This window comes from Pyxicephalus adspersus, chromosome 5 (assembly GCF_032062135.1).
Source record: "Pyxicephalus adspersus chromosome 5, UCB_Pads_2.0, whole genome shotgun sequence".
Taxonomy (NCBI): Eukaryota; Metazoa; Chordata; class Amphibia; order Anura; family Pyxicephalidae; genus Pyxicephalus; species Pyxicephalus adspersus.
Genome location: NC_092862.1, coordinates 46,974,000 through 46,994,126, shown reverse-complemented (window position 1 = coordinate 46,994,126; position 20,127 = coordinate 46,974,000). Strand labels below are relative to the sequence as shown.

The window sequence follows — 20,127 nt, the reverse complement described above, 5'->3', positions numbered from 1 at the left end:
TTGATTTATTGCTTTGTGAGTTTAGTTGGAATTTTTACACCACTGTAAATATTGTTACAATTCACCTTCATGTTAGTAACTATACGAATGCCAAGAGACTAGATTTCAAGTCAGAATTAACACTAACTATAAAATTTATTTCCAGTTTGAACAGTTTGAAAGCACTATTGGGTTTAAACTGCCAAATCACCGAGCTGCAAAACGCTTGTGGAAAGTGTGTGTTGAACATCATACTTTCTTTAGGTATGTTTCACTCATTTATTTAGATATGTTAAGATTGTATGGATTTATATTCCACTTTGCTTTCCGGACGTTTACCGAAATCCAGTTCATAATCAGTCCTATTTGTTTAGCATTGATCTGCAGAAATATCTCCATTTTTCAGTTCTGTTCATCCAGGCTGTCATTTTTTTTTCAAGTTTTTTCTGATTTACTATATTATTTTATCTTTTTTTGTTTTTGCACCCGGAGCCATGTAGCAGGAGGACCTATGCTTTACTTTATTGGTTCCATTGTCTTACTCATTGCATTGACATTTCCCTAGACAATGTATATAGTAAGGTTTTTGACTTTGTCCTTGTGGTAACATGCTGTTTACATATCTGTCACAAGATCTTGGAAGGGATGCCACAAAATGCACAAGTTTGAAATTCACTTAGGAGCTTCTCTCTCCAGAGAAAAGATGATTTAAATTTCACTGAAGTGTCCTTATTGTCTTATCAACGTGATCGGGAGATTTAAATTAGAAGCTTCATAGGGTGTGTAAAGTTAGCTACACTTTATATTGTTAGTGGCTTATAAATATAAAGAATTTGTGAACTGCAACGTATAAACCAGCCCAGTAATGTGGAATTTATTATGGGTAAAATTAATCTGCACATTTTTTCCAATACTATATTACAAACGAATAGCTTACAGAAATGCCAAATTATTTAATCTTATTGTTTTCAATTACCAAATTTGTATGTTTTTCTTGTCAAATTGAAAAATGAAAGCCCACGTCCAGCAAAAAGATTTAGTTTTGTTTTAGGTAGAATGAGGATGTCTGTTTTTTAATATTCCTATTTTAGTGGAAGATCAGTGTAGATCAGCTTTTTTCAAGTGACAAAAAAAAAGCTAAGATATAAAGGAGACTTATTTGACCATGCTAATACTTCTCTTAAGTTGCAAGAAATCTACAATCTGAAATGGGATGTCAATCCCCTCTATTAATTAATCCATACTGGCCTAAATCTACCTATATTATACCCATGCCCAATTCATGAAACCTCACCCTTTAAAAATACTTTAGGTTGCTCTTTCTAAACTATTTTTGTGGGTATAAATGTAATACGTAATCTCTGTATATTCATGTTCATAGGCTGATGTCACCAGAAGCACCACCGAAAAAGTTCCTCACCTTGGGGTCCAAGTTCCGCTACAGTGGACGAACACAAGCTCAGACAAGAAGGGCAAGTGCACTTATAGATCGGCCTGCACCCTACTTTGAACGATCCTCCAGTAAACGTTATACAATGTCTCGAAGCTTAGATGGAGGTAGGAATAATATGTTCACCTTAAAAACATTGTTCCATCCTTCATTTGTGATCTCAAAAAGCAAACACAGCATTTGTTAATGCACAATATCATTTTGAAATAGAAATTTACCAATTCTGCTATATCCTTTTTTTTCCCCTTAGATGCCTTGTTATATAAAAATTAAAACCTGATGAATTGCACCAAAACAGAGCATAGCATGTTAACACAAATCCATTGTATGGCTAAAGAAACGTTTCTAATTCAAACAATGCATTGCAGATTTTTTAAAATGCCTTATAAAACCATGTCAGCAGCGAAGCGCAAACCGCAATTCAAATTCAGATATAATTTCTAAATTTATGTTATAGTTGCTGAAAATAAGTTGTTAGCCGTATGTTATATAATTTTATTTTTCAGAAATCATTACTTTATAAAAACATTCTAATAGAGGTTTAAAGTGGACCTACCCTTGAGAAATTATGAAAGCTGCTATTGAAGCAGATGCTGATTGCTTGGATGAAAAACTAATCTTTTGGTTTCAATAATACATGTAATACCAGTGTGACAATGAGATGGACACTATAGCAGCATATTACTTCTGAATCCGTTATTTAGAAGGTATTAAAGGCAGACAATGAGAACACCAAACAAGCAAGCTGATTTTTTAAAGCCAGGTCAGAATTGGCGGTTTACATAATCTTCCAGTGAAAGGTCCACTTTAAAAATGAGTTGCTATATCCTTGATGTTTGTGATTACTACATAGAAAGTTAGTTGTTTTATAGTAATGCATTTATAATTGTACTGTAAAACAAACACCGTGCAGCAGCTCTGGTATTATATATCCTTGAGTATTTTTACAAAACATGCATATGTACAGTTTATAAGAAATAGTGTTCCTTTTACCATACCACAAGTTATCATTGTGTCAATCTTTTGCCTAAACTACATCAAAGCTTCCAACTTTTTTTCCTTAAAGAACAAGACAGATCTTGTGCTGTTGTAGAGGTGTCTGTCATCGATGAGCTATAATTTCAGTTGTGAAAATAGCTGTAGACCAAAGGGGAGAAAAGCTTGTAAGCCTGATGGTGACACCTTCCTCGTATGAGCTTGATTCTAGTCATTGTTATTTCCCTGCTGTGATTTTGGTATATCTTTCTCTGCATGTGCATAGGAAGTTGTTGCCTAGCAACTATGGCCTGGTTCTGCCCATGTGAATGCCCTTGCTCCTATTTTTTATTATTATTTTTTGTTACTTACAAGTCAGGCATCATTAGTCTTTCAACAAGTCATTTAATTTATGATAATTAACTTCAAACCTGCGGTAATGATATGGATAGCTACAAAGTGAAAAACAAAGGGTTGTTCCTACAGAAAAAAAACACAAATCTGAATAAATCTGGCCTGTGAAACTCATAATTAATGTTCTAAACATATTTCTGCCCAAGAGGTATAACATAGTATGTGTAATGTATGAAATTTTGGTCTAGCGATTGAAAAGTGCAAAATAAAATTAGCACCTTTATGTAACAGTGTAAAGAATGTAATCTTTAGTTTTGTACTTCTGAAAAAAATGTTTAGGTTTTAAAAATGCTACCAGAGGATGTGCTGCAAATTAAAATAAGGTTTTGTATGTAGAAACAACTTTTAAGTAGAAAGAGTTTTTGCAGTGGTCCAGCTACGTAATTGGTTGGAAAAGCAAGTTAGGCAGTGAAAATTAGTTTTTCAGAGTCTAGTTTCCTCGTGTGTGAAAAATGAAGATAGGTAAATTATTAAGAATAGCCCAGATTTTTGTGTGTCATATTGTATTGTGTGACATAAGCATTTTTTATGGCCAAAAGTTGTGGACACCTGACCATCACACCTGATATCAGCTTGCCCCCCGTGACTTCAACAGCCTCCACCTCTACTTATTAACTTATTTATTATCTCTTTTTTATGAGGCTCCAAATGAAATTGTGTTGTGTGTTAGGGAACTTAAATGCATTCTGGCAACAAAACAGGTAATGATATTGGAAGAGAGAAGATATTTATTCACAATTCTTTCTATAGGTCTTTGAGGCCTGTGGAATTCCTCCACTTTGAAGCTTTTATGTCTTCATGCAGCTAGCTTTGTTCACTGAGGCACATTCATTGTGCTACTATGTAAGGGCCTTTTTAAAATGTTGCCACAAAGATGGAAGTGCTCAAGGGTTTAAAATGGCTTTGTATGCCGCAGTATTAACTGTACCCTTCACTGGAAACACTCCTGGAACCACACTGGAAACTCCCCAATTCACAGGGTTTTTAACTTAGTTTAGCCATGTACTATATTTCAGGTGGCATCCTGTATAAGCAAGTCTTTGATATCTGCTGTCACTTTGACTGGCTTCAAGTTTCTTTGCCAAACACAACAAGCTGCTAATAGTCACATTTTATTTGAGTAGCTATTACAAATTTCCAATAAGTTTGTCAGGATTTGCCAGTAGTGAGCATCAAGAAAGTTCTTCCAGACCTCAGACAAGAGCAGCCCTATGGAGTGTTTCCTATATTTTCATATCTTTCAGCAATATCCTCAGGTTAACCTTTTTTACGGTATATGCAGATATGTGAGCATATATGTTTTTATTTGATCATTTTGGCCAGTCTTGTAATTTAAAAACCTCTGCCACTTTGTACAGGGAGTAGTTCACCACCCCACTGTTTCAGCTGCTACAGTGAGTAGCATTGTTTTTGTAAAGAAATAATATAATTCATTATTTTGTGAAATATAGTAGCAAAATGCAGTTTTTTTTTTACCACAGCCAATTAGCAGGCATTTTACATCGTCATGATAGCTCAAAATGGGTATATAAGAATTCTCTTTGACCAGTATGGGGTACTATGACGCCATTGCTTATTGCATGCCTTGTTATTAACCAGTATATTGGGACGCAAGGTACTGTGTGTAGTGTTAAAATGTTGCATACATATGCTGTAGGATATGAACATGCTTTTTCATCTATTAATTTACCATTGCTTATATCAAGAATCAAATTGACTGCAAGATAGATCGCTCATAAGACTGATAATAATTTCAATGATTTGGTAATAGCTCTGTTGCTTTTTCATCTGTTTTTCAAACTGCATTATCAGTCCTTTTATGTTGCTCTTAAAAGACCATCCCATACTCAGTTACTTTTTTCCCAAATATCATGTTTGCTTTTAGCATCAGTGAATGAAAACCATGACATGTACTTGAAGGATTCTGTGTCTGCCACAGAGGTGGGTACTGGCCCCTACATCACAGCAAAAGGTGTGTCTCAGACCAATTTGATCACAACGGTAACCCCAGAAAAAAAGGTGGAGGAAGAGAAAGATGATGATGAAGAAGAAAAGAAAAAGAAGATAGAAATTACCACTACAGTGACCACATTTCGCCATGATACAAAGGTACATACTATTTGCTTTGCACCGAGCAGTTGTATTAAATCACTGTGTTGTTCAGTTTAAAATGTTTGTGGATGTTGTGCAAACACGGAAGGTCTTACCACCATATTTTTAACTTTCCCTATTGCATTGGTTGTTTTAAAGGACAGCCTACACGCAGTTCAGAATTTAGTGCCCAATGTTCATATTTAAAGCTTGCATGAAAAAGAATCAAATTATTATCATATATACAATTTCTAAGATGCTTACACCAAAAAGAGCTCCTTGTCAGTATTCTCCCATTGTGCAGCTTTTATGTAGAGCTGTGACAATTTTCATTATAGGTGGCTGAAGGATTGTATATTAAGCATAAAAGCTGTAATGTGTTGTCTTTAAACCAGATTTGTATGATACTCTGGATTTTTTTTCATTGTAATTGTAAATTTTACAGGAATTCTTAGGATCTTGTATGTATCAGGGAGCACTTGCAGTTTGCATGCATTTTACCCATTGGTAAAAAAGTGGATTACTTTTGTGCTTGGATTGTTGCTGCTAATTGGTAATAACAAAAGAGGTTACTTTCTATGGGGTTTTAAAAGTGGAATCTAAAGACCTCCAAGTAGCTTTAATAAACCCTGATAGCTGTTTAGTTGCTCATCAGAGATAATAAAACAGCTGATTAGCGGGGGTTCTGATCCAGACATCCATGGAGATCAGTGGAGATGGGGAGCATTTTTGTACTTTCTGAACACAATAAACAACAAAGATGTTTTTGTTTCACATTTTAAAAGCTTAGGTATATGAATAGAATAAACTGTGTGTTAACTACCTATAAACTGAGATTTGGCCGCTGGGGACTTCTTTTTCTTGGCAGCCTGATCTACAAAAGATTTCCTCATACATCTTTAGCTCTGACGGATGTGGATGGATCAGGATGAGGCTTAAAGCCTATATAGGCCCATGTCTCCTTCAAGCTGGAGAATCTTCCTGCATGTTCAGTGTCTGGGAAGATACTTCTCTGCTAAAGAGGGCTCTGGCATAAACAGCATGATAATCTATATGTATATGGGCACCTGTAGACATTTTTGTACCTGTAGCCATAAGCATGCAAGTGCACTCCCAAGCCAGTCTGCATTTTTTTTTAACAATTTTTTTCTAGTGTTGACCTTCTTACCTGCACAGAGCTTCCACCTAATGTAAAGGGGTTATTAGAAAAGGGAAGGGTTAGGACTTTTGTGAAGATTAAATTGCTGTAGGAGTCCCCTCATGCAGATAAATTTGTTTTCTGCTTAATGAAGTGTAATTCATGGTGTTCAGTGTGCAATATTTTTTTCTGTTTGTCATTTTAGAACTTGATCACCATCTGCTCTAAAAACAGTTTTTTGAGACAAGTTGTCCTAGGAGGTCCAATATTGCAACACCTAAACTGGAACTAAACTGAAAATGTTTTTTTAAAAAATCACGTTTACCTTTAATTCCCTTCATCCCGCTGCAGATGTCCTCAATCGGGTCCTGCGCCGTCCCGGAATTTTCCTTTGTCCTGGTGTGCAGTCATCTTTTCCAGTCTTCTTCTTCTCGCTATGGCACCCGATATCGCACTGCACAGGTGCAAGATCGAGTGACGTAGCCTGGTGTTAGGGGAGAAAAGAGTGCCAATCTCGGTGCACATGCGTGAGATCAGCATCACTTTCCTCTCCGTGTAAGAAAATGCCACTTCTGTGCATGCCTGAAGGGCTTGTGCAGAAGGAGTATCCAGAGCCTCATGGGATGCATGTCATAGGTATCCCAGGAGGCTCTGCACTCCCATTCAGTCTTGTTTGCTGCAGTGATTAGGACAGAATGGGAGGGGCTTCACTGCTGCATGCATTCACAAAATTTTAACTATTCTGTTAATTGGTACAGAACAGTTTTCTGAACTTAGAGGCGCTGTGCAGGTTAAATTGTTCCCTTTTACAATGGGAAGGAAATCAGCAAATAGAAAACAATGGTAGGGGTTGTTTTTCTTTTAAATTGGGGAAAAAGTATCTAGCTGCAGTTTTCCTTTAAAGAAAAATTGCTGCAGGTGTATGCACCTAGATCCACAAACCAGTTGCAGATTCATGGGTACGAAGCTTATACTTGCAGCAGACTCTAAAATCATTATTTTCAAATAGGAATGAACAGGAAGAGCAGTACATGTTTCAAAAAGTTCAGCAGCTTTTTCTGGCACTTTACTGTAAAAGCACGGTCTGCTGCTGTGTCTGTATTGTGCCCCATATGTAGGTTTGCGTTCATTAGGTTTTTTTTCCTTGTAACACATACAAAATATTCCTCCTTTTAAAGTTTGCATATGGTGATTAAAGAAGAACTCCACTAAGACTTTTTATGTTTAAATGTATTAGATTTTTAGTACAATCATACATAGTCATAAATATGATTTAAACATGCTTAAAACTTTGTGGAGCAGCTCCTCTAGATTTCATACCTGTCCACTGTAGTGGAAATGAGCACAGACAGAGCATGGCCCTCACTGACCCTCTTAAAAAGATATGGTTGCCTTGCTCATTCAATCCTTGCTACCCCTGCCTCCTGTATAGTTAGCACTACTGCATTCTACTTGGGGAATTGGGGAAAGCCGTTACCAAAGGAGCTGTCATTTTTGTCCTGAATGTGTCTGTAAAAGTGTTACATTAAAGCATGTAGGACATGCACATTAAGTGTCTGGAGCAGACTGGAGTTCTTCTTTATTGTACCATTTCTGGCATCCACGTTATAGCAATAAATGCAGTTGATGCATGCATGAACAATGCTTTGCTTATGTAAATCATTTAGTTTATGAAAACCTTCAATGACAAAAGTGAAACAATTGTTATGCTTTTATACTACTCTGCAGAATACCATTTAACTAATCAGTTTTCTTTTTGTCCTCTTGATCTTACATTTTTTTTTTTTTTTTTTTGCTGCTCTCTGCCTCCAGCCATCTTGTTGTTTGACTGAACCATTTCATTCCCCTCCACTATCATGTTCTAGTTCCCCTTCATCTTCAAGCCATTTACGTAGGAGATGTAAGGAGAAGTCTCATAAATCTTATGAGCCAGGGTCAGATGTGACTCAAGTGTCTAATGATCTTGAGTGGGACCCTGAACAAAAAGGGAAATTGTACCCCGATGAAGATGAGATGGGTATGAGCTATAAGCAGCAAGCTAGCAAAGGTGGAACACTTTTTTCTTTCTCCTTGCATCTTCCAGACTCATTTCCTTCTCTGCTAGATGATGATGGCTACCTTTCTTTCCCTAACATTTCTGAAGCCAACTTCCTACCTGAAAATTTACAGCATTATCTTCCAATCCGGTCCCCGTCCCTTGTGCCATGTTTCCTCTTCATCTTTTTTTTTCTGCTGTCCGCCTCCTTCTCTGTCCCATATGCCCTCACGCTCTCTTTTCCTTTGGCTATGTGCCTCTGCTACCTGGAGCCCAAGGCGGTCTCCTTGAGTGCCTCACTTGACAATGACCTGAGTGACAGTTCAGATGATGAGGTGTGTACCTCGGCATAGAACACATTCTATTTTACTGTGTTCGATGCGTTTAGTCCTAAATGATGCTAGAATGCTACCATACTAGTCCAACTTTCAGAGCCTCATTTTGTCTGCTTGCTAATATTTGGAAGTTTTGTCCTTAGGTCACAAGGGTTAGGCACAACATATGTAAAACACATTTTTATGTAAAATATTTTTCTTTACTTGACTGCTTTACCTTAATATTAAGATGGACAAAATGTAAAGAATTGGTCATCTTTATGTTTTTTATTTCTTTTGGTATTTACAACCTAATGCAGCTTCAGTAATGGATGGTGTCAGCCTGCAATTTGATTTATAGCAAAGTAATATGTGGAGCCATAAAAGCAGAGCAATAATGATGTCATGCTCTTGTCTGTAAAAGCCTACACAAGTCATAAAAAAGAGACAAATTTCTATCTCTACCTTATAATTAGGATTGAAGGGACCTTCAGCAAGTAATGTCAGTGCTTCTGCATCTAAAAGCAGGAATTAAAAAAAAAAAAAACATAGCCGTTGTAGAATTTTCCTAAAGCTAGCAGTGTAGACATGTTTCCCGGATAGTCATAGCTTGTGCCTGATCCTTTTTACCCATTGTGTATTACATGATGCATGTTCTGTGTCTGACATGTCTGCATTACATTGGCTATACACATTGTCCAAGCCGGATGTGTTGTGTAAGTCATTCCGTAGTCCCAGGGTAGTTATGTATGCATGAGGAGCCATGTCTAGCTTTTTTCTAGAATAATAAAAAAACAGAAAAAAAGAAACCTGAAATGTCTAACGGCTGACCATTCCATAGCTTTCTTTTCAATATATCTGGGTTGCCATTGACTGAGCACTCTTATGCTCACAAAATAATTGCCCACAATGTTTGTCACTAATAAGTTCTTTAATAAAAGGCCAACTGCCCCACAAAAACATATTTTAATATTTTATTAGCACCAGGTGCTGGAGTAAAGTTACATACACAAGTAGATTTCTGTTGCCAGAAAAACTTTTCATGGCCTATTGATAAGAGAATGAATGAGCACTGTGCAAACAGTGCTGATCAGTTCTATAAAGTGGGGAGAGTAAAGGATGCCACCGTGATACATCCTCAGTCATAGGAAATGACTGTGATCTTCCCAAATCGATTGCTTAGTGGTCTTCCTGATGGATCTCTAAACATTAGGGGAGTGCTACACACGCATTAGATTTTCACCAGACAATCTTGTTCATTCTGGGCTACAGTCATCTAGTGTGTGTACGTAGCTTAACCTATAACTTCTGAAAATCTTTTTAGAGTTTCCAGTGGTTATATTTTTCTGCAGTATTCACTGGGCATGATATATCAAAGCTCTCCAAGACTGGAGTGGATAGACTATCATAAGAGAATCTAAGTGATCCAGCAAACCTGGAATGGGATTGGTCAAGGAGTGAAAACATTTGACGGCTAATAGGAAATTGTCATCAAAGGGTAATTTAATTTTTAAGAAATCCATTTGCTGGATCATCCATGTTCACCCATGATAGTCTATCTTCTCTAGTCTTGCCAGAGCTTTATTAAATCGTCTTTATCCATACCTCAGGATTTTTGATATTCTCTTAAAGCTGTGTTCTCCAAGTGATTTGTTTATTCCAGTTTTTGGATCTATCTGGGAGCTCAAAACCATATTTTGGCTCAGCCACAATAGTGGCACAGTACTGGGAATTCTAGTGGGAGTATCTAATCACTAGAGTTGAGTAAATATTTAATAGTGCATAAAATAATACTTGAATAGCAACAGAAAGCTAAAATATTCAATTTGGGTGGAGTTATGCCATTACAATTTAAAAAACATTACCACATCTCCTTTTAGCTACTTTCTAATACATTAGGTAACCTCAAACCACCCTGTTGGTAAATGACATTTATATTATTATAACAGGTCATATATGATTGTTATTGGAAATGTCAGTATTCCAATGTTTAATTTAAGTTACAAATATCAAATTTTGTATGTTTTGCCTGTTACGTAATGCAGACAAATCGGGCAACTATGCAATAGAAATATAAATGAGGAGCTGAAAGTAAAGAGGCTGTGATAGTAGTTTAATTAAATTTTTATTGAATAAAAAAAGTGATCATAGCTGAAGACCAAAATTGAAATTATATGAGGAATATATGTATATTTTACAGCTAAACCTTTAGATATTTGCTTACTAAAGTAAACATTGATAACTATAGGCATATTTTTTACATAGAAAACAAGAACAACTTTTGATCTTTAAACATATATGCCTTGAGTATTCCTCAGAATCTGTTCTGTTTGTGTTGGTTTGCTTTTCTTATGTTTGCTTTTTTGGCTTTTGTTATCTACAAGAGGCTATTCTAGTGAGGGTTTTATTGTGATTTTCTAACAACATGGGTTTATTCTTTGTTCCCTCTTTCTTGCCTTGTGGAATCTGTATCGTTTAAAATTATATAGACTGACAGTGAACAGACGGATACAGCAGCTGATGGCGAAACGACTGCCACAGAGGTGTGTACAAATCTTTGTCCACAGTGCTGTACTTTTATCATCACTTCATTTAAGAAACAGTACAGTAAAAATGAAAAATTGTTGTCTCTCATTTATCAATTCATTTAAGTTTCAGTAAGTTGTCAATAAATATTTGTTCAATGACTTGTACCAAATGTTTAATTATATTTTTACACTGGTGTGTGGGCGCTGAAAGAACAAAAATACCTGTATGCCATGAATAGGCACAGCATTTTGTATTCAAAACTGCAAATTTAAACACATTGCAATCTTTCATTGCACAGTCTTTTCATCTAAGCATTGATTAGGAATAATTTTCATTCAGGTGTTCACATAAATTGGGCACATTCACTGAAAATGACACACAACTACGTAGATAACACCTGTAAAATAAATAAAATGAAGAATGATCACACATCTTAAACAGAATACCCCAGTGCCCAGATCTTGGTATTCTGTGTTTAGTAGTTCCAAGCCTAGGAAAGTCATTACATCAGCAGAATTTGTAGGGCAGGTACATTTAAGGGGTATACTTCAGGTTTAAGATTAAATGGTGGGGTTTAAAAAGAGTAAATAATAAGACATGGTTAAGCCTGGGAATGAGAAGGTGTATGGGGGGGAAGGGTGGTGGGGCTCAATTTTAGAACAACTCCATCTAACTTTTTAGTTTTTAGCACAGCACTTGCACATAAAAAAATTACCTTTCCTAAAATTACATAGTAGGTTAGGTTGAAAAAAGTCCATCAAGTTCAACCACTAGGGAAATAAACATATCCCAGATTTAAAAGCCTATAAGACATAGTTGGTTGAGAGGAAGGCAATCCATGAGGCAATCGGATGTTCCCTGGATCAACAGTCACTGTTATTTTTACTTTAAAGCCTTAAAAGTAAAAAAGCAATCTCAAAGCAATCTATAGTAGTTGCTGAAACAACTTCCTGAGGGAGCCGATTCCACATTTTCACAGACCTCACAGTGAAGAATCCCTTCCTTATCCGGAGCTTAAACTTCTTTTCCTCCAGAAGCAAGGAGTGCCCTCAAAGTGAATAATGGGGAAGAGAGTTCTCTATATAAACCATTTATATATTTATACAGGGTGATTATATCCCCCCTTAAATGTCTCTTCTTAAGGAAGAATAGATTCAGTTTAGCTAATCTCTCCTCATAGCTGAGCTCCTCCATTCCTTTTATAATTTAGTTGCCCTTCTCTGCACTCTCTCCAATTCAACAACAAGTTCAACAACCTTTTTGTGAACTTGTGCCCAAAACTGGACTGCAAATTCCAGATGTGGTCTGACCAATGCTTTGTACAGAGACAGGATTATATCTCCACCTCTGCAGTCTATTCCTCTTTTAATACAAGAAAGTACTTTGCTAGCTTTAGATATTGCAGCTTGGCATTGCATGCGGTTATTAAGTCTATGATCTACCAGAACCCCCAGATCCTTTTCCATTTCTGACTCCCCCAATGTGAAGCATGCATGTTGTTAGCCCCCAAGTGCATAATTTTACATTTATCTATATTAAATGTCATTTGCCACTTGGCTGCGCAATCAAACAGTACATCCATATCTGCTTGTAGATTATAGACATCCTGTATGGACATAATTCCATTACGTAGTTTGATGTCATCTGCAAACACAGAAATGGTGCTTTTAATTCCAAACTCTTTATCATTTATGAAGACGTTAAACAGTAAAGGTCCCAACACTGAACCCTGGGGTACACCACCAATAACCTTAGACCATTCAGAGTATGAATCATTAATTACAACTCTCTGGATGCGATCTTAAACCAGTTCTCTCTCTATCCATTTACAGATTGACTTTTCTAAACCTATTGACCCTAACGTGCATATTAACCATCTGTGGGGTACAGTGTCAAATGCTTTAGCAAAGTCCAAGTACACTATATCAAGTGCTACTCCACTGTCTACTTGTTTACTTACTTCCTTATAAAAAAAGAGTAAATTTGTTTGACAACTTCTGCCTTTCTTGAAGCCATGCTTACTACCACTTATATTATTTTCTAGCAGAAACTCTTCTGTGGTTCTTTATCAAACTCTCTAGGACCTTTCCAATTATGGACATTAAACTAACCAGTCTGTAGTTATCTGGTAATGACTTTGCTCCCTTTTTGAAAATAGGAACAACATTGGCCTTACGCCAATCCATTGGTACCTTGCCAGTGACTAAAGAGCCTCTAAAATTTGGAAATAATGGCTTTGAAATACCCGAGCTCAGCTTTTTTGAGGACATGTGGATGTAACATAAGGTCCTGGTGCTTTGTCAACCTTAATTTTTCCCAGCTGTTTTTCAATCATATTAATTCTGAGCCATTGTGACTCATTTAAGGCAGTGACATTGCTATTATGAACTATGACTTGAGCTTTAAGGGGCCTTCATGCTCAGATCTGATCTTTTTGCTAATAATATATTTGAAAATTTTTGGGGGGTTTGCCTTACTTTCCTTCGCAATCCATCTTTCATTTTGAAGTTTTGCACATTTTATCTCCATTTTACATCTTTTTTTATATTCTTTATAGGTTTCAAATGATGAAGGTGATCCTTCATTTTTTATTTTTTTTTTTGTAATGTCCTTTTCTTGTTTTTTATGGCTTTTTTAACATCAGCTGTGAGCCACATAGGTTTTATGACTAACTAGACAGACTAACTAACTAAGTCATAATCCTCCTCACTCGTTAAGGCTTCCAGCTCCCTTATTTTGTTGGCTAGACTTCTAGCATTGGTGAACAGGCTCAGAATGGAAGGCAATGTTAAGTTTACAATCATAGGTTTCTGAATTCATAAAATACAGTCCCCACATTACAGCTGCCACTCTTGTTTCAACAGCTCTAAATGTAAGAGCCACGGCTCTCATCAGCATGTGTCATTTCCACACTCCGCTACTCTTTCCTTAAACAAGCACAGAACACCAATCGCAAAACAATTAATTTTGTTGGCCCTCAATGAGAACCTGAAAAGTTAAAAATTACCCGGAGTTCCTCCTAAAAGAGAATCAGTAATAACTTTAGGTCAGTTTTATTTTTACATAGCAATAGTGCAGATTAAACTTCTAAACCATCTGTATGAAGGTTTAGATCAAGGTGTCTGATATATGAGAAGTCTGATTCAGCTCTGTGAACAATAGGCTACTTTCAAAAAAACGGAAACTGATACAACATTTAAAAAGAAAATTGTAACTCTACCTGCTGGCAAATTCATATTATTGATTCATATTTTCCTGGGGAAAAAAGTTTGATTAATGGGAGACACTTATGTGTGGCACTATCACACATAATAGATGGTTTAAGGGTGAGAGGTACTGGATGGGTTGAAGTGTGTTTGGTTTAGACGTTTTCTTTTAGGTGAAGATTATGTGGTAGTTGTACTTTAGTGTAGGAGAGAATATTTTTTATGTTTTTTATTATGCCTGTACAAGCTTCAGGGGGGAGGGAGGGAGACAGCCTTTTAGGAAATATAGTTTTGCCACACCTCACTCACGTGCATATGTGACTTAGAGTTAGAGAGAAGGTAGAATGTAGGTTAAATAAACCATAGATGAGGTTTTTCTTAAGGCAAATAATTTTTATATTTGATAAAAAGTACAGAACAAGGTTCAATAAATCATAAACGCTATATATATACACAACGAATATATTATGCCCCCGATTACTTCATCAGGGTGTTTTGTGTTAAACTGTATGGTATCTTAACCCAACGCGTTTCGCTAATTTGGCTTTTTCAAGGGTAATATTATCACAGTTATTGAGTGGTTGACAGATTGATATGAAACTGCGTCCAGGAGAGGATGTAGACAGTACGTGTCACCAAGGAATAAACTGTGCATACTTGACATCATGTATGGTAAATTCGGAGAGTTTTAAGTAGACGTGTCTTTACTTCAAGGGACTAATTTCTTGGAATAACAGAGGCTTGCTTCAAAGAGCTAATTTCCATCCAATCAAGCTAAGATACCTTTTTCTTGAGAGAGTAATGGTCTTTGTGCTCTGTTGTTAGGAAGGAGGGGGGGGGGGGATGGACAAAGGAAGAAGAGGAATATCTCAGTAGTTACCCTTGAAGGAAAGTATGGAATCACCTAGGTGAGGAATGGGAAAAATCAATGTAACTGAAGTTTATACAGAATGGGAAATGAAAGCAGAGTGATGGCAGCTTGTGAGTTTACCTTGGATGAAATGAGGTGAAATGGAGTCTGTTCCCTTGTGAGGGCAGCCAGCAGTATGCTGGAAAGGATATCCACTATATAACAGTGTTTGGAGCGGGGCTCAATCCAGAGAGTGCACATGGTGATGGTGCGGTTCCAGCACAGACCACGCCCCCTGCAATGAAGTCAGGGATTCCCTCAAGTAAGGAGGGGGATATACAGCCCCGTTGGTGGTGCCCGTGTGATGATCAGGTTAGCCCTTTGAAGCAAGCCTCTGTAACCCCAAGCAATTAGTCTCTTGAAGTAAGACACGTCTACTTAAAACTTTCCGAAGTTACCATATATGATATAAAGTATGCACAGTTGATTCTCTTGGGTTGGGATTGCTCTTGGGTTTTTTTTTTTTTTTGTTGCCTCAGACACAGCTAGTAAAAAGGGTTGGATATTACTTCTCTTAGCCCTCTTTCTTCCTTGACTCTTAGTCACCACAAGTAATAAAGAAAAAAAGTATCATTGGTACAAAAAGATAGCATTTGGACCAAATGATGAAATCTAAGGCTACGTACACAGGTGTAATGGTTCCTGTCCTATAATCGGCTCAGGGCTGATATCAGACAAGAATCTTGCATATGTACAGTGCTCGTTGTCAGAACGACCGTCTGGCGGATCCACGGAGGATGGGCGATGAACGATCCCAATGAAAGTGAAGGGGGGAGAGCACAGCAGGGTGCTGCTCCGTCATTCTCCCCCATCCCCTCTACATAGAGCAGAACTGTGCTCTATGTACAGCACTTGTTTGTGCATTGTGCAGTCGTTTGTCTTTGGAATAGATTGTGAAAGATTCTTTCCAACGACAATTAATGCAAGTGTGTATTTAGCCTAAGACATCACTAATGAGCCATCATGGGGCCACGTAGATTCTCCGCATACAGTACTGACAATGTGGAATAAATGATCCAATGATGGCATTTATATAGCTTTCATATGATTGTTGCCATATGGGGATAGTCCATTTTTTTCTTGTGTAATACATTTCCATGTATTTGCTTTTTTGGAAGGGAGGGGTTATTGGTTGGGAAACCTTTCCCTCATAAGCCATTTACTTTTCTTTTTCTCTTTTTACAATTTTTTCTAGCATTAGAAAACGTAAAACATTTTACCTCCACTTATCTTAACTGTGGAAAAAAAAATGCATCATTGTTTTCCCTTTGAAGCTATCATTTGCCATGTTTGCATGGGGTTCTTCGGGGTAATGTAGAGTTGTTCTACAATTAAAAAACCTGTTGGCAGTATAATAGATTTCAACCTAGAATTAGACTAATATGTAGGCTTGTTGCAGGGAACTGGGAGCGTATTCAGTGACTGATGAGATTAGTTCTACATATAACCTGTAGTGTTGTTTATTGTTGTCATTCAATAACTAAAACCCACACCCTGTCACCAGGACAGGCAGGTATAACAAAATATATATATATATGATGTCCTTTTTCATTCTGTCTAATACTTAAAAGATTTGTCTTGAATTGATTGTTTTGTTTTTAATCTTTGTATATGAGTTTAAGGTCTTCTATGTGTATTTCTACTTCTAGTAACTATTACATGGTGGAAATTAGGGACATCTGTTTTTTTCCCCACACAGAATGATAATATTGCTTGTTTAATCTGAAAAAGCCACATAGACACTGAAGTCAATATTCAGTAATTTAGTCAAAACAGAATCCCACAAGGGCTTCTTACTTTTTAAACTATATAGTGCATGCTTTGTAAAATAAAAACTTGCTGAGCCAGTATTACATTATTTTAAATAACTATTTTGATGCAACGTTATTAAAGACATTAAATATTGTATAATTTAATATTTTATAATGCTGCCAGTCGGATCAAGATGAAGATACAGATGTGAAGACTCAGGTAAATAACGCTAGGTTGAAATCAAGGGTTCTGTTTTTGTATTGCAAAGTGTTCATCTGGTATATCTGGAACATTAGTGCAAAAGTCATCATTGTCCACTATTTTGTTTGTATCTTAATGTTACCTCTCTTCACTTTTTCAGAATAGTCTCATTAAGCGAATAAAGGGTGAAAATGTATATGTCAAACATAGTAATCTTATGTTAGAGGTTGGTATTGGTACATACCACTGCATGCACTTGTGTGTTTTATTTTTTAGCATGGACTGAGTGATCCCTGCCTCTTAGTGAACTGAGTGGACTTTCAGTGTTCCCTTGATTATTTTTGTTATTATAGAGGTGTTTTACTTGTTTTCTATTAAAGTACATTTGAATTAGCTATGTATTTTAACACTGTTTAATATTAGTATTCACTTTACAACACTTCACAGTGGTAAATCCCTTGGAACTCTCACTCTTCACCGGATTGTTTTTTTTTTTTTTTTTTTTTTTTTTTTAGTACTAGTGATATCTAGATCTACTTGGTCAGCATAATACTAACCTTTTTTTTTAAATTAATATTGTTGTTTATCACTGTGACCCTTTAATCACTGCAATGTCAAGCAACTGCAAATACAGAAGAATGGTTGCATGGCCGGACGATGTTCTCTTATGAACATTTCACGGTCAATGCTACTAGTTTATTAGTAATATATATAGATATAGGGGATGCGCAGTAAAGACTATCAAAGTAAAGGGTATATTATAGACCCCCAATGCTTCACATTGAGATTTTCAAGCATCATCCTTCTCAAAGCCAAAAGAAAGGTCAGTTTATGTTAAGGTTTCAAATTGTCTTATTCAATAGACAGATACTGGATCTTTCATAACTTTGAAGAAAATAATTGTCATTTGATAGCTCATTTTAGCTTTTTAGTGAACAGTGCTAAAATTTATAACGGTAAGGCCTGTTCACAGTTGGATACATCAATAAGGATTTACCTAAGACCACTTGAGTTGCTTGCTGTTGTAGCAACTAAGGTGTTTAGTGCTAAAGTTCTTTCAGTATGTCTTTTTTTGTGCATTTCAATCTAGGAGTATGATAAAAATCAAGAAGAACTGTTGAAACATCAGACTAACATCAGTGAACTGAAGAGAACCTTCTTGGAAACATCAACAGACACTACAGCTGCCAGTGAGTGGGAGAAACGGCTCTCAACATCTCCTGTGAGACTTGCTGCCAGACAAGAAGAAGCTCCAATGATTGAACCACTAGTGCCTGAAGAGGTGCGTGGATGCAGCATTTATTGTCATATACACACAATGACGCTATAAAGCAAGTGTCCATTTTATGAAGGTTACTTTACCTTAATTATACAAGAGATTTGATTTGAGCTGTGTACATGTCAGTGGTTTATATTCACCAGTGCCCATCATGCTATGTCAGCTTACAGAGCATGTTTTTTTCATACTTGCCCCTTATTTCTAGAGGCCTATTTTATAAAGTGTTGGACGGGTAGAAGTCTGAAATATTGTTGCCTGAAATTGAATGATCATTGGCGTGGGGAAAAAAATCTAGCATGTGTACAGAGGTCCCTCAACATTGTTCATTATTCTGTCCTGGCAGATTAATGAACAAACGAGTGGGGATAACCGGTGTAACTTGCATGTGAAGGATAGTGCAGCACCACTCGCATGTCCTCTCCCCTCCTCATGGAACAGAGCTGTGTGTACGCTTGTTTCCCTCACTGGAAACAATCACGAAGGATCGTTTTCAGTGACAGAAATCTGGCATTTGTACAGGGGTTTAAACTAGTTTAATAAAATATACTCCATAGAGTTTTAGTGGTAAAGAAAGGTTACAAAGGTCAGCAAGAGCTTATCTTAAAATTAATTTACTGCTTTTTAAAACCTTTTACATGCCCATTCTCTGGCCACAGTTACGCTTTAAAGGTGGGGATGTACAAGTAATGAAATAGCTAATTGGCTATTAAAAATGCATTTTCCACTTTTTTTTTTAAATGGTTCAAAGTTATCCCAAGGCAATTTACCTATACATTAAATATACTTTTAGTATAAAAAGAATGTCTGTGACCCCTACTTTACCATTCAAAGACAAAATGCAGAAATATAGAATAGGTAATGACTTGAAGGCGTTAATCAGTCATTGTTCTATAACATCTTGAAACCCTAATGTGTCTCTACACTCTGTACGCTGTGTTTTACAAGGTTAAATTCCAGAGTACATTTCTGCAATTTCCTACATATTCTGACCCTGCAGCTAATGAGATGAGTAATTAATTTTTTTTCTGGCTGCACAAAGGAGTGGAATAAGTGATAGCAACGTTAATTTAGCCTGACTGCTATGTTTCTCTTCCAAAAGACCAAAGAAGAAAGAGAAAAAGAAGAAAGACGTATTTCTTTGGAAAGGACAAGCTACTCAATGTTAGAGACTCAGGTCAGTAATGCTTCAGTGTAAAGCATGATTTAATGTAACATACATATATTTTAATTCTTGTGTACATTTCCCAGTATCCTAAGATTTTGGTTTATATTAAAAACAATTTTTAACTGACGCACTTTTTTTTAAAGTAATTAGTTCATAAAATGTAAATTCTTTAAAATTTCTAAAAACAGACAATTGTATTCCATAAACAATTTTGCATTTTTAAGAAAAATTCATTCTTATTTACAATTGTATACAGGTTGTTCTTGTTTATATTTAATGCATGACAATTAACAGGGTCAGGAAGAAAGGCAATTAACTAACTATTCATAGGATCTACCCCAATATACAGTGACTCAGTAAACATTAAACATTGTAGTAGCAGCATCACACAAAACACCACTTACATAATACCATGTAAAGTACATGGGCTTCTCTACAAGTTAAAAGGAAGCCATGATAATGATCTCCGCTCTGCATATAGGACCATTGCTTCCTAAGAAACATTGAAACACCCTGGTGGACGTAAGCAGGGGTTCCTGTGATGCTGAGTTATGCCCTGTCTTTGGTGCTGAAGGAGAAGGTGTGTTAAGGGGAGACAGCTCCCTTCCATCGTCTGCCTTCTGGGTTGATATGTTAGATGCAAATGCAGAACTTTCTATATAGACAACGCCACAATTTCTGTAAAACTC

At 36.5% G+C, this 20,127-nt stretch overlaps 1 protein-coding gene across 20 annotated transcripts in view; it reads left to right on the top strand.

Moving 5' to 3' along the window:
- EPB41L3 (erythrocyte membrane protein band 4.1 like 3) overlaps positions 1 to 20,127 on the top strand; it is a 131,592-nt gene that overhangs the window by 91,368 nt on the left and 20,097 nt on the right. For 11 of the 20 annotated variants that reach the window (XM_072411392.1, XM_072411391.1, XM_072411389.1 and 8 more), the window contains exons 10-18: positions 146 to 243; positions 1,361 to 1,536; positions 4,704 to 4,927; positions 7,860 to 8,417; positions 10,886 to 10,939; positions 16,977 to 17,012; positions 17,155 to 17,220; positions 18,085 to 18,276; positions 19,373 to 19,447. In XM_072411392.1, the coding sequence (XP_072267493.1) occupies positions 146 to 243; positions 1,361 to 1,536; positions 4,704 to 4,927; positions 7,860 to 8,417; positions 10,886 to 10,939; positions 16,977 to 17,012; positions 17,155 to 17,220; positions 18,085 to 18,276; positions 19,373 to 19,447 (1,479 nt within the window). The remainder of the gene's footprint in view (positions 1 to 145; positions 244 to 1,360; positions 1,537 to 4,703; positions 4,928 to 7,859; positions 8,418 to 10,885; positions 10,940 to 16,976; positions 17,013 to 17,154; positions 17,221 to 18,084; positions 18,277 to 19,372; positions 19,448 to 20,127) is intronic. The other 9 variants (XM_072411385.1, XM_072411386.1, XM_072411393.1 and 6 more) reach the window with 9 other exon arrangements.